Source organism: Nanorana parkeri, unplaced genomic scaffold, assembly GCF_000935625.1.
Source record: "Nanorana parkeri isolate BGI_ZX_2015 unplaced genomic scaffold, ASM93562v1 scaffold2813, whole genome shotgun sequence".
NCBI lineage: Eukaryota > Metazoa > Chordata > Amphibia > Anura > Dicroglossidae > Nanorana > Nanorana parkeri.
In genome coordinates, this window is record NW_017309081.1 from 504 (window position 1) to 14,429 (window position 13,926).

General features: G+C 46.2%; 1 protein-coding gene across 1 annotated transcript in view; it reads left to right on the top strand.

Annotated features, from left to right (window-relative positions):
- The first annotated feature begins 542 nt into the window (after nt 1–542).
- LOC108802347 (CSC1-like protein 2) overlaps nt 543–13,926 on the top strand; it is a 23,688-nt gene continuing 10,304 nt past the window's right edge. The window contains exons 1-10 of the mRNA XM_018574210.1: nt 543–677; nt 853–923; nt 3,184–3,264; nt 3,952–4,075; nt 8,304–8,437; nt 9,000–9,137; nt 10,114–10,267; nt 12,137–12,243; nt 12,769–12,855; nt 12,937–13,002. Of these exons, the coding sequence (XP_018429712.1) occupies nt 543–677; nt 853–923; nt 3,184–3,264; nt 3,952–4,075; nt 8,304–8,437; nt 9,000–9,137; nt 10,114–10,267; nt 12,137–12,243; nt 12,769–12,855; nt 12,937–13,002 (1,097 nt within the window). The remainder of the gene's footprint in view (nt 678–852; nt 924–3,183; nt 3,265–3,951; nt 4,076–8,303; nt 8,438–8,999; nt 9,138–10,113; nt 10,268–12,136; nt 12,244–12,768; nt 12,856–12,936; nt 13,003–13,926) is intronic.

Genomic DNA, 13,926 nt, shown 5'->3' on the forward strand with positions numbered 1-13,926 from the left:
CCAGCTGGAAAACTGTTTGTTGGTTTTGGATAGCATAGGGAAGGGTTAACCCCCCTGTACAGTTTGTTTTGCTGTGTGTGCCCCTATTCCAAAAATTTCACCTCACTTTCTGTCCCTGTGACAATTGGATTTTGAAAATTTTGGGTTGTCGTGGAAACAAGGATTGGTGATGAAGCTTCAGTGGAGACACCTTTTTGTCCATGATAACTCTTTTCACTTGTTGTGTCAAGGACAGGAAGTGAGATTATATCTTTCTAATGAGGATACAGACAGCAGTAAAAACCTCACAGTGACCCGGAAGAAGAGGCGGGCACCCCTCGTCTGCGCGTCTAACGAGCCAAATTCCTGTAATGTACGTACAGTACTACGAACCAGACCCAAAAAAGCGGGTGCTCCTCCTCGGCATGAGTGTGGTAACGTTACAACTACCCCTGCTGTACAGTAATAGCCTCCGTCTGTAAGTAGGAGTCGGATGTATGTAACTCGGGGACTGCCTGTATTTAGGTCCATTTATAGGACTTTCTGTATTGATATGTATGTATATGACACCGTTTCTTTACCTTCTCAGGAACAATCTTCTTTGGCTTCACACCATCTTTGCATTCCTCTACCTCCTGCTCACGGTGTACAGTATGCGGCGTCACACGTCCAAAATGCGCTACAAGGAGGATGAGCTGGTAATGCGTCACATTTTTATCGCACAGTTTGTATAGATTTCTTCCGATAGAGAGCTCGTGTGTTCTTGGCATGGCTTTGTCGCCCATTGATGAGACTCCATAATATTGTGCTTTGTTTCTGCATTATCTTGCGTTCCTTTCTCCATCTTATATTTGTCCTTTTTGATACTCCCAGGTGAAGAGAACTCTATTTATCAATGGCATTTCCAAATACGCAGAACCAGGAAAAATTAAGAAGCATTTTGAGTAAGTCGCAATGCTCTCTAATTACTGAACCCTTTGTGGTGGAGAGCTGTGTATGGTGTGATCAGATCTCTAAGCTCTGAACTGTCTGCCATGTGACCAGATCTCTGGCCTCTAAATAGCTGTATATAGTGTGACCGGATCTCTGGCCTCTAAATAGCTGTATATAGTGTGACCGGATCTCTGGCCTCTAAATAGCTGTATATAGTGTGACCGGATCTCTGGCCTCTAAATAGCTGTATATAGTGTGACCGGATCTCTGGCCTCTAAATAGCTGTATATAGTGTGACCGGATCTCTGGCCTCTAAATAGCTGTATATAGTGTGACCGGATCTCTGGCCTCTAAATAGCTGTATATAGTGTGACCGGATCTCTGGCCTCTAAATAGCTGTATATAGTGTGACCGGATCTCTGGCCTCTAAATAGCTGTATATAGTGTGACCGGATCTCTGGCCTCTAAATAGCTGTATATAGTGTGACCGGATCTCTGGCCTCTAAATAGCTGTATATAGTGTGACCGGATCTCTGGCCTCTAAATAGCTGTATATAGTGTGACCGGATCTCTGGCCTCTAAATAGCTGTATATAGTGTGACCGGATCTCTGGCCTCTAAATAGCTGTATATAGTGTGACCGGATCTCTGGCCTCTAAATAGCTGTATATAGTGTGACCGGATCTCTGGCCTCTAAATAGCTGTATATAGTGTGACCGGATCTCTGGCCTCTAAATAGCTGTATATAGTGTGACCGGATCTCTGGCCTCTAAATAGCTGTATATAGTGTGACCGGATCTCTGGCCTCTAAATAGCTGTATATAGTGTGACCGGATCTCTGGCCTCTAAATAGCTGTATATAGTGTGACCGGATCTCTGGCCTCTAAATAGCTGTATATAGTGTGACCGGATCTCTGGCCTCTAAATAGCTGTATATAGTGTGACCGGATCTCTGGCCTCTAAATAGCTGTATATAGTGTGACCGGATCTCTGGCCTCTAAATAGCTGTATATAGTGTGACCGGATCTCTGGCCTCTAAATAGCTGTATATAGTGTGACCGGATCTCTGGCCTCTAAATAGCTGTATATAGTGTGACCGGATCTCTGGCCTCTAAATAGCTGTATATAGTGTGACCGGATCTCTGGCCTCTAAATAGCTGTATATAGTGTGACCGGATCTCTGGCCTCTAAATAGCTGTATATAGTGTGACCGGATCTCTGGCCTCTAAATAGCTGTATATAGTGTGACCGGATCTCTGGCCTCTAAATAGCTGTATATAGTGTGACCGGATCTCTGGCCTCTAAATAGCTGTATATAGTGTGACCGGATCTCTGGCCTCTAAATAGCTGTATATAGTGTGACCGGATCTCTGGCCTCTAAATAGCTGTATATAGTGTGACCGGATCTCTGGCCTCTAAATAGCTGTATATAGTGTGACCGGATCTCTGGCCTCTAAATAGCTGTATATAGTGTGACCGGATCTCTGGCCTCTAAATAGCTGTATATAGTGTGACCGGATCTCTGGCCTCTGGAGAGCTGTATCTGGTGTGATCGGATCTCTGGAGAGCTGTATCTGGTGTGACCTGATCTCTGGCCTCTGGAAAGCTGTATATAGTGTGACCCGATCTCTAGGCTCTGGAGAGCTGTGTCTGGTGTGACCGGATCTCTGGCCTCTGGAGAGCTGTGTCTGGTGTGACCGGATCTCTGGAGAGCTGTGTCTGGTGTGACCGGATCTCTGGCCTCTGGAGAGCTGTGTCTGGTGTGACCGGATCTCTGGAGAGCTGTATCTTATGTGACCCGATCTCTGGGCTCTAGAGAACGGTCTGCGATGTGTTCGGGTCTCTGTAGATTTGTCTAATGTGATTTGGATCCGTGGGCTCTGGAATATTGCTAAGTTCTTTTCTTTTGTTGCAGGGAGGCGTATAACAACTGCATAGTAGGTGTGATCGGATCTCTGGAGAGCTGTATCTGGTGTGATCGGATCTCTGGAGAGCTGTATGTGGTGTGACCGGATCTCTGGCCTCTGGAAAGCTGTATATAGTGTGACCAGATCTCTAGGCTCTGGAGAGCTGTGTCTGGTGTGACCGGACCTCTGGCCTCTGGAGAGCTGTGTCTGGTGTGACCGGATCTCTGGAGAGCTGTATCTTATGTGACCCGATCTCTGGGCTCTAGAGAACGGTCTGCGATGTGTTCGGGTCTCTGTAGATTTGTCTAATGTGATTTGGATCCGTGGGCTCTGGAATATTGCTAAGTTCTTTTCTTTTGTTGCAGGGAGGCGTATAACAACTGCATAGTGCTGGAAGCTCGGCCGTGCTATAATGTGGCCAGGCTCATGTTCCTGGACACAGAGAGGTAAGAGCGGACACTCTACAAGTTAGACGCATCATCTTCCCTTTCATAAGGACATTCCCTCTTATTCTGGGCACACACTGTAGGGTAACTAACAAAACAATAGAAAACCAGGGCACACAATGGAGCCCACTTGTCCTTAGTGACTTGTCCGCTGTCATTTTTCCGATGACTCTATTAAATGAATCTTCCGCTCTTGATTACATTGCTCTGCACTGCTTTTGGAAACGTATTCCATTGGTTTCCAAGTGAGTTTGTGTTCTCAGTGTAAAGATGAATAAATGTCACCAGCACACAACCAGTATTGCAGTCCAAAGAGTTTGTTTATTGGAACGTCATGTCCCCAAAACATGGACTGCAATACTGGTGGTGTGCTGGTGACATTCATTCATCTTTATGCTGTGTGGCGGCGCCATCCGCAGGTCACTACAGGCACCCCACCCCTCATTCAACTTTGGGTTTTACCGGTAAGGAGTGCGACAAAGTATCTTTTTGTTTGTCTCTGTACTCGGTGTTCTCTTCATAAATGTATGGATCAGTCACACACTTATATTAGTGTCCTCTGTACAGCTCCACAGAATATGTCAGAGCTATATAAATGTATACTAATAGCTGTGACTGTGTTGGGGTTGTTAGAATGCAATCTCCTGTGGTGCAGAAACACCTCATGTCTCTCTTTGTTGTGTTTAGGAAAAAAGCTGAGCGCGGTCGCCTCTACTTCACCCACTTAATGAGTAAAGAGAGCCTGACGTCCTTCATCAACCCAAAGCCGTGCGGTCACTTATGCTGCTGCGTGATAAAAGGATGCGAGCAGGTGAGGGGACGGGGTGGTGCACAGGACATGTTATTACCCCAATGAAGGAATTGATAGGAAATGATTTGTGCACTGATATAACTGCAGTCAACTAGATTCTGATTGCTTGCTATGGGCTACTGTGGCATGAGCAGCCTTGTTGAGAAAGCCAAAGACAGGGCAATGGTGGGAGTCACCCGTGCAGGTTTAGTAGAAACAGCCCAACCCTAAATCTAATAGACCTGGATTAGGTTATGATACCTTCCGCCACAGACCAGCACCAATCGGCTGTTTTTAAGAACTGATCTTTCAGTGTTTTTGTGGATTCTGGAGAGTCAGGGCTTGTGTACACGGTCGTTGTATTCCTGCTCTTAACACGTGTTACAGATACTTTAGTGGTGGCGAGAGAATAAAGGTGCCCATACACCTTTTCGTCCGATGATCGAATAGTCGTACGATTTTCGTACGGCAGCCCCATCCCGCCCCGATGATCGCAAGATTAATTTAGCCGTAATTAACGAAAAGCACCTGGACGAAATGCGGTAATTGATTGTCGTATTTTTGTTCGCGCAAGCGCAGTGTAGATCATACGACTTTTGACGGACAGAAACGCCAGCAACCTTACGCTAGCAAAGTTTTCAAACATGTTTGACCGTCAAAAGTCGTACGATTGTACAGTACTGTCGGTCGGACACTGCAATGCACACATACGTTTATCGGCCGAAAAGTCGATCGCATACGAAAATCGTCCGATAATCGTAAGGTGTATGGGCACCTTAACAGTTATGAGGCTGTACTTTGACCTACTTTGTGTTGGACCCGGCAGGTCCTATTAAGCTGCAGCTGAAAGTCTGTAAATGTTGCCAATAAACCTGATTTGCAATGGAGGTTCAATCATTTTGATTACAACTGTATCTGCAATTCCCACTGGATAGAAAGTGGGGGAAATTGACTGACCAGCTTAATTAACCTCTTGAAGACCAGGTGTTACACCCCCTTCCTGGCCAGGCCATTTTTCAGTATTCAGCACTGCGGTACTTTGGCTGACATTTATTCCGTCATGCAGCGCTGTGCTGAAATTAATTTTATACCATTTTTTGGGGACAGATAGAGCTTTCTTTTGGTGGTATTTATTCACCACTGGGGTTTGATTTTTTACTATAATTAGGAAAAATTACTGAAAATTTTGATTTGTTTTTTTACATTGTTAGGAAACATTTATTATTACCCAGTTTTTTGGTAAAATATAAAAGTCAGGGTCACGTCGGGTAGATAGACACCAAACATGTCAAGCCTTAAAATTGCGCTCACCCGCGAAATCGCAGAAAACTACCATACCCAAAATTGGCCATAGGCGACGCTTTAAAAGCTTTTACCGCTCATCAGTTTAGTGTTATCAGTGATTGATGGTCCTAAAATTATTGCCCTCACTCCGACGTTCACGCCGATTTGTAACATGTGCGGCGTAATGGGCGCAATCGTCTTTTTTGCACGTATGCGCCCCCGACGCATGTTTGCATGCGTGTATGTACGGGTGGGGACTTTAAAAAATGTTTTAGTTTTTTTTATTCTTTTTTTATGTGTAACTTTAAATTTTGGGGGGGGGACTTTAATTTTTTTCCCTTTTTTTTTTTTTCCCACTAAACTTTATTGCCATCACATACGGGGGCTAATGAAACCCCCCTATGTGATAGCAAAATATGTGACAGGTCCTCTTTATAGAGACATCAGGGGTCTCCAAGATCCCTAATGTCACCTAGGACCCCCCCAAAAGAAGCTGATGAAGCAGAGATCTGCTCCATCAGCTTCTTTCCAGCTTCTGAAGCTGGAGAGTGACACAAGAATGCGGAAGTGATGTAATATACACCACTTCCGCATTCTGACACCGGAGAGGGGACCGGAGGGAGCTCGTGTACCGATCTCCCTCTGATCCCCTGTGACGCAGGCGCCATGCTGATCCCGGTACAGCGTTGCACCGATCGTTACCCCGTACAAGCCATCTGCCGGCGGATCGCTTGTATGTTAACAGGCATCGCTGCCTGTTTTTGAATATCGGGCATATCCCGCTCGTGCGCGCCCAGCGGCGTGTCTGAGTGGACGTCTAAAGACGCCCGCTCAGATCTAGAGAGCTCCCGGCCGGCCGTTTTTTTACTACGGCCAGCCCGGAGGTAGTAAAGGTGGTTCTAAAGCCTCCGTTTTTTTGGCCTATATCTACCGCTATCAAGCAGTAGATATAGGCAAAAAGTTTTTGAAAAAAACAAAAAACGCTTTAACAGCGCTTGACTTACCTCGTTATCGCTGCGCGCTCCCGTCCGAGAATCCGAAACTGCTTGTGCGGCCGCAAAGCACCTTGGGGCGGGCACATACACAGTTCGGATTCTCGGCCGGGAGACGAGCAGCGACGCAAGGACGCGTGCACCCGCATGCAGACACCGCTGGATCAGAAGTGCCTGCAAGCAGAGAGGTGTCGGCGCTGGATCGGAGAGCCGCCGCACCGCTGGAGGGACAGATGAAAACATCAGGAAAGAAGAAGATCGGATTAAGAGACATCATTTAAGGTAAGTGCTGACATTAACATTGGGGGGGAGGGAAACATTTTTTGACTTTAATGTCACTTTAAAGCATCATTCTGTAAACCCACTATGTAGCAGTAAAGTTGTATAGGCTGTAATCCAAGGTTCTATGCGGTTGGATGTTTGTTCTGTGACATGATGAATACACTGAAAGGCGGTGCCCAGTGAGGTGCTCTATGGGAGATATGAGGAAGTGATGAAGACATGACATGCATACATTGGAAGGTGATACACAGTGTGAGGTGCTCCGTGGGAGGCATTGGGGAGTAATAAAGACATGATATACATATATTGAAAAGTACCGTATTTTGCGCTCCATAAGGCGCTCCGGTCCATAGGAAGCTGCAGTTCAGTGACCGCTGAGACAGGTGGCGCTGTGATTACAGCGCCACGGTCTCAGTAATCACACAGAGCAGACGAAGAACGACGTTCTTTGTCTGCTCAAGGGGCTCTATGGTGAGCTCCTATGCCATGGTCACGGTCCCCAAGAGGGGACCGTAAACCACGGCAGAGGTGGACACGATCGCCGCTGGATTCAATACAAGTGATCTAATTAGATCCCTTGTATTAAACGAGCAGCGGCTCCCACTGTACATTCAACTCTGCTTGTCAGGAGCATGTACAAAGAATGTACAAAGAAGCTACTCGCCCGGCGCTCGAAACTGCATGTCCCGGGCGTCGGGCGGTAGGTGTTTGCTCCTTTTGGGGGGAAAAAAGTGCGTCTTAGGGAGCGAAAAATACGGTAGTACCCAGTGAGATGCTCCGTGGGTGGTATTAGGAAGTGTTGGAGACATAATATACATACATTGGAAGGTGAGGTGCTCTACAGGAGGAGTTGGAAAGGGTTGGAGATGTGATGTTCATACATTGGAAGGTGATACCAACTGAGGGGCTCCATGGGAGATATTAGGGAGTGATGATTATACATTGGAAGGTGTTACCCAGTGAGGTGCTTTATGGAAGCTATTAGGGAGTAATGTTCATACATTGGAAGGTGTTACCCAGTGAGGTGCTTTATGGAAGCTATTAGGGAGTAATGTTCATACATTGGAAGGTGTTACGCAGTGAGGTGCTTTATGGAAGCTATTAGGGAGTAATGTTCATACATTGGAAGGTGTTACGCAGTGAGGTGCTTTATGGAAGCTATTAGGGAGTGATGTTCACATGATGTTCATACATTGGAAGGTGTTACCCAGTGAGGTGCTCTATGGGAAGTATTAGGGAGTGATGTTCATACATTGGAAGGTGTTACCCAGTGAGGTGCTCTATGGGAAGTATTAGGGAGTAATGTTCACATGATAATCATACATTGGAAGGTGTTACCCAGTGAGGTGCTCTATGGGAAGTATTAGGGAGTAATGTTCACATGATGTTCATACATTGGAAGGTGTTACCCAGTGAGGTGCTCTATGGGAAGTATTAGGGAGTGATGTTCATACATTGGAAGGTGTTACCCAGTGAGGTGCTCTATGGGAAGTATTAGGGAGTGATGATCATACATTGGAAGGTGTTACCCAGTGAGGTGCTCTATGGAAGCTATTAGGGAGTAATGTTCACATGATGATCATACATTGGAAGGTGATACCCGGTGAGGTGCTCTATGGGAAGTATTAGGAAACGAAGGTTGTTCACTGGTTCTGCTGTCATGTAATTTTGATCTTCCTTCACTGCCATAGGTGGAGGCCATCGAATATTATACACGGTTAGAGCAGCGCTTGAAAGAAGACTACAAGAAGGAAAAGGAAAAGGTCAACGAGAAGCCACTTGGAATGGCATTTGTCACCTTTCAGAATGAGGCCACCACTGCCATGTAAGTCCACTGTAAAGGTACTCGGAATCGGCAATGTCTAGGCTTTCTCCCTGTGTTGTTGGCTTTTCTTGCTCTGCCCCCAAGTGTCACCAACATCTTAAACTTCTCCCTGAATGCTTCTGGCGCCTGACTTTTCACAACTACATATTACTAGCATGAATTTCAAATCCTTAGATTGTGGCCTGACTCCTCCCCCATGTGTAATGCCTTGCCCCCAGGGAGATAGAGGTTGGAGCTCTTGCCTCCGTTGCCCTGTATTAGAGCCCTGGAGCCCCAACCTGGGAATACTTCACAAGGTTTATGTCTGAATGATGACGTGTCGAGACTTTTATTTCTCTCGACTCTCAAAAAGTTTGTGACAGCAATGCAAACAACCCCATATGTTAGGTGTCACCAAAGGTGATCTTTATCTGGATCTCTCTAGGTTATTGCCAGTGAGCTCCCATTTTGTATTGTTTGTCTGTTGCTCTCTGCCCAGCCTAGAAATCTCCAGGCACTCTGCCTTAATCACTACACCCTTTATTGTATACCTGAAGCTTTGTATTTCTTTTTCCCCTTGCAGGATTCTGAAAGATTTCAATGCATGTAAATGTCACGGTTGCAGCTGCCGAGGGGAGCCCAAAAACTCATCCTGCAGTGAAGCTCTTCACCTGCACAACTGGACTGTCAGCTACGCTCCGGACCCGCAGAATATCTACTGGTGAGAGGAGGTTCCCCTGGGGCAGGGGCGCACAGGGCATTGGTCATTCTTGGGTGGTCATTCTTGAGGTGTGTCGTTAGGGGTGGGGAGAGGGGGGCATGGTCATTCCTGGGTGAGTGTGGTCATTCTTGAGGGGTGGGTCATTTCTAAGGGGGGAGGGGCTCCAAGGAATGAAGATTGGAGTGTGGTCATTTCTGGGGCTTAGTTTGGGGAAGGGAGAGGGGTAATGGTCATTCCTCAGACTGAAGATGGTAACGGGACTCTATCACATAAATAATGGTACAGAAGCTGAATACAAGGTTTCTTCTATAGCTCCACCTAGGCTCCGATATATTGGTCTGTACTTTTTTGGTAGATGTATTTGTATGTTTTATGTAAAAATTTATACATATGATTTCTAGGGGGTGAGTGGAGATATTTTGGTGAATATGAGTTCACTAGAAAATTGCCAATTTCAGTGAAGGTGAAATGAAAACTCAATTTTTTTGACATTCATCTGAACCAAATCACTGTGTTAATTAATTAAAACCCTTCCCCTGTGTTTATTGTAAATCTACATACATGGTGACAGCCAGCTGTACCCATTACATATGCAGACTTTGCTTCCTTTTCAGAAATGCTGCACAGTGTATTTTTATGTTCCTTCTCCTTTGTGCTAAACTGTAGGCAATGCTCCTCAGCTTATCCTATGAAACTATGAGTGAAAACTCCTTAAAAATGAATGATTTCTTAAAAATATTTACATTATTAAATATAGGTTAATGTCCTTTATGTTGGGTCAGGGGCAGATGCATGCTGAGCAGGGTTCAGAGTGCTGATGGTATGTTATGCTGTTCATCGAGTTTCAGGTGACCAGGGATAGGACTGTCTGTCTCAGGGTAGACGGTACTCACGATTCATTCACTGTGGGAATTTGGCTGTATTGTGTCTCATGTATTGCTCAGAAGGTGATAAATGTGCTTTTGTCACCCTCCAGGGAGCACCTGTCTACGCGTGGCTTCCTCTGGTGGATCCGCTGCCTGATTATCAACGTCATTCTCTTCCTCCTCCTCTTCTTCCTCACCACACCAGCCATCATCATCACCACCATGGACAAGTTCAACGTCACCAAACCTGTGGAGTACCTGAATGTGAGTCCAGGGGAAGGTTCAATTTCTGTCATATAATCATTCCATTAACTGTTCAAAGACTGGAAGGAATGGAGAGCACTCGCACAGCTACCTTTAGAGCAGATTGTCAGCTTCTGAGACAAATATAAAGTGAGGAAATGACAGTAAGGTACAGAGAACCTCCAAAAATGAAAATACAGCACTGCAAAAAATGTCTTAAAGGAGAACTATGGGGTCAGGGCTTTTCCCAATAGTTCTCCTTAGGGAAACGGGAGGACACAAACTAGCGTCCTCCCGTCACCCTAAGCTTAGCTCGCGGTATACTGAGGCGCCGCAGCCGGAGCGGATCCCGACATTGATGTTGAGATTCGCCCAGCTGCGTGAGTGTCAGCTGGCTCTGCCTATCTAGAGGCAGAGCCAGCTGTACCCGCCCCCTCCCCTTTCCATTCCGCCAGTCAGCGCTGGCGGATCGGAGCAGGGAGGGGGGAATCCATCCCCTCCCCTGTCATGGCTCTCTGCCGTGACAGGATCGAGAAGTGAGCGAACACCGGCATGTGTTCGCTCACTTCCCGATCTACTGAGCTGACCTGTGACAGTCTCATTGTCACAGGTCGGCTAGGACTATGAGGTGAGTGAAAAGCGCTCCCCTCATAGTTCTCCTTTAATCATATAGATTATTATAATACAAACCAGGCAGCCTTTATCTGGCTTTACATTAATGTGAAGCTTTTATTTGCAGCAGATATTTAGGTTCTGAACACTCTATGGGAGAGGAGAACCAGATGAGACTCAGCCATGGACATTGTCTACCATGACAGACCCATAAACTAGAAATGAGGCGCTGCACTCAAATTTATCACTAGATCATTCAGATTGTGACATGGCACAATGGCTCTGGTGAAGCTGCTCTCGACAAAAAATGGGTGTCCCTTAAACAGGGAGCCCAGATCTAAAAATTCACATGTATAAAGTCTAATAGACTGTTAAGAGGGAATGTTTGCTGTATAGAGACAGGATATGGCTGGAATCAGTGGACCAGCAAAAGCCAAACGTATTTGGTTTCTCAGACCTTTCATTTGGTCCTCCAATTAGACATTATACACAAGACCCATAAACTAGGCAGTGTGTGTTGACGCATAGTCAATAAAGTTTTTTTTATTGGGCACCAATGGTCACATAGTGCACAATACTTATATAAAAAAAGAGCATTTTACGGGTTCCGACAATACACCTTCATCAGGGCAAAGCCGGAGCTCAGCAGGATAATACAGTGCTTCAAATAATGTGAATTCTGGTTATTGAAAGCTCTGTACTCTTCTGTTGATCTCCGGTTTTGAGTCCGGTGAACAGCAAGCAGCTAAAAGCAGTGTATTAACTTGCCATTGCCAGGTACTGAGGTTGGTGCTGCCATGTGGCTGTGTGAAGGGGTCCCAGCATGACCTCCAGCACAAGTGTTGTGGTGCCAGTGATTGCAGAGAATCTGAACCCCTAAACGTGTTGGCGCTTTTTCTCAATTATTCAATTGAAACCTATTCTGGATTCTAGGACCATTGGTGTGGCGCCATACTGCTTTTTACACATTTGGACTTCCATCAGGATCCTCTTTTGTTGTGGTGCTCTGGTGCATGTGAGCAGTCTCACCGAAGAGAGTCAGCTTAGTCAATAAAACGATCATTTACAACATTGGATATTAATAATAGGAGGTCTCGCGCCTCTTATGCATGTGCCCCTCATACAGTGGAGGCATTCACACATTTGATCTGGTTATGGTTCATGTAACCTGAGCACAATAGGGTATTGTATGAGTGATGACCTGGAAATGAAATACCAGGAAGGGCCTCAGATGTGTTCTGATGGACTGACATGTTTGTTGTATGTTTGTATACACAGAATCCAATCATCACTCAGTTCTTCCCCACTCTGTTACTGTGGGCGTTCTCCGCTCTGCTGCCAACCATCGTCTATTACTCAGCGTTCTTCGAGGCGCACTGGACCAGGTACCCCCCTCTGATGTTACATCTCCTGCTCTTAGCACCCCATGTCCATAATATGGCAATTCACCCTCTGGCTAGATAATTGCTTAGATCAGAAGAACACAAGCCAGGTGACCGTTTCATTGCCTGAACTCAGCGCCCCGACCACAGCTAGGTGACCCTTTCAATGCCTGAACTCAGCCCACGACCACAGCCAGGTGACCCTTTCATTGCCTGAACTCAGCCCCCAACCACAGCTAGGTGACCCTTTCAATGCCTGAGCTCAGCCCCCGACCACAGCCAGGTGACCCTTTCATTGACTGAACTCAGCCCCCGACCACAGCCAGGTGACTTTCATATCCTGAACTCAGCCCCCGACCACAGCTAGGTGACCCTTTCATTGCCTGAACTCAGCCCCCGACCACAGCTAGGTGACCTTTTCATTGCCTGAACTCAGCCCCCGACCACAGCTAGGTGACCATTTCACTGCAAATGGCAATATACTAAAAGTACAAAAACTGGGCAATTGATTGTGATGTCTGATCGCAGGTCGGGGGAGAATCGCACTACAATGCACAAGTGCTACACCTTCCTGATATTCATGGTGCTGCTGCTGCCGTCTCTGGGCCTGAGCAGGTGAGATGAGCTGTATGTACATAGTGTGAAATGTGTTATTGTATTCCCTTCCTCTTCACATCATTCTTCTCTGTCTGTCAGCCTGGACCTGTTCTTCCGATGGCTCTTCGACAAGAAGTTTCTGGAACAGGCCACCGTCAGGTTCGAGTAAGTACAACTCTCAGCCATGTAGGGAAACCTCCATCTACTTCCTGTATCAACAGGAGAATAAACACCACCATGATGATTGGCTATTGTGTTCTCTGAATAGTAGAAAAAAGGGAGATCTGTAGAAAAAAAGACACCAATTAAGTTTGACAAATGAATAAATTATGTTAGTAAAATGCAGTCTATGAATATTAAAAATATATATATATAAAATATACGGGAGCTTTTTTACCTGGCAAAGGATTTGTATTTCTCTCAGTATGAACTCTGATACCAAGTCCAATTCAGGTACTTACACTGCTTGCCAAAAACAAAAACACACATTTAAGGAGAACTATGAGGAGTGATTTCCACTCATCCTCATGGTTAAAGCCAACCTGTGACATTGAAACTGTCACGCGTTGGCTCTATAGATCAGGAAGTGAGCGAACACATACCGGCGCTCACTCACTTCCCGATCATCTCCCTGCAGGAATTCCCCGCATCCCTCTCCCATCCTCCAGCGCTGATTGGAGGAATGGATGGGGAAGGGGGCGGGCATAGTTGGCTCTGCCTCTAGATAGGCAGAGCCCACTGTCAGAGCCCACTGTCAATCAGCTAGCTGGGTGGATCTCGACAGTATTGTCGGGATCCGTCCCGGCTACGGCGCCCTCAGTATAAAGCGGGTAATAGCTTGCGATATACTGAGCTTTGGGTCACGGGAGGAGGTTAGTGTATGTCCTCCCGTGACACTTTATCCTTTTGCCCCTTTACTCTTACCAAACCTAACCCTCCCTCCCTCCCCCTCCACAAATGCATACTTTTCTCAATCCAACAACCGAGGTTCCAGTTTGTTTACATCCAGCACCACAAGTCTTCACTGTCCTGGCCAAGCCTGCGCATCACAGCCCCACAAACGCCTATGAGGCTGAAGATGATCAGAGA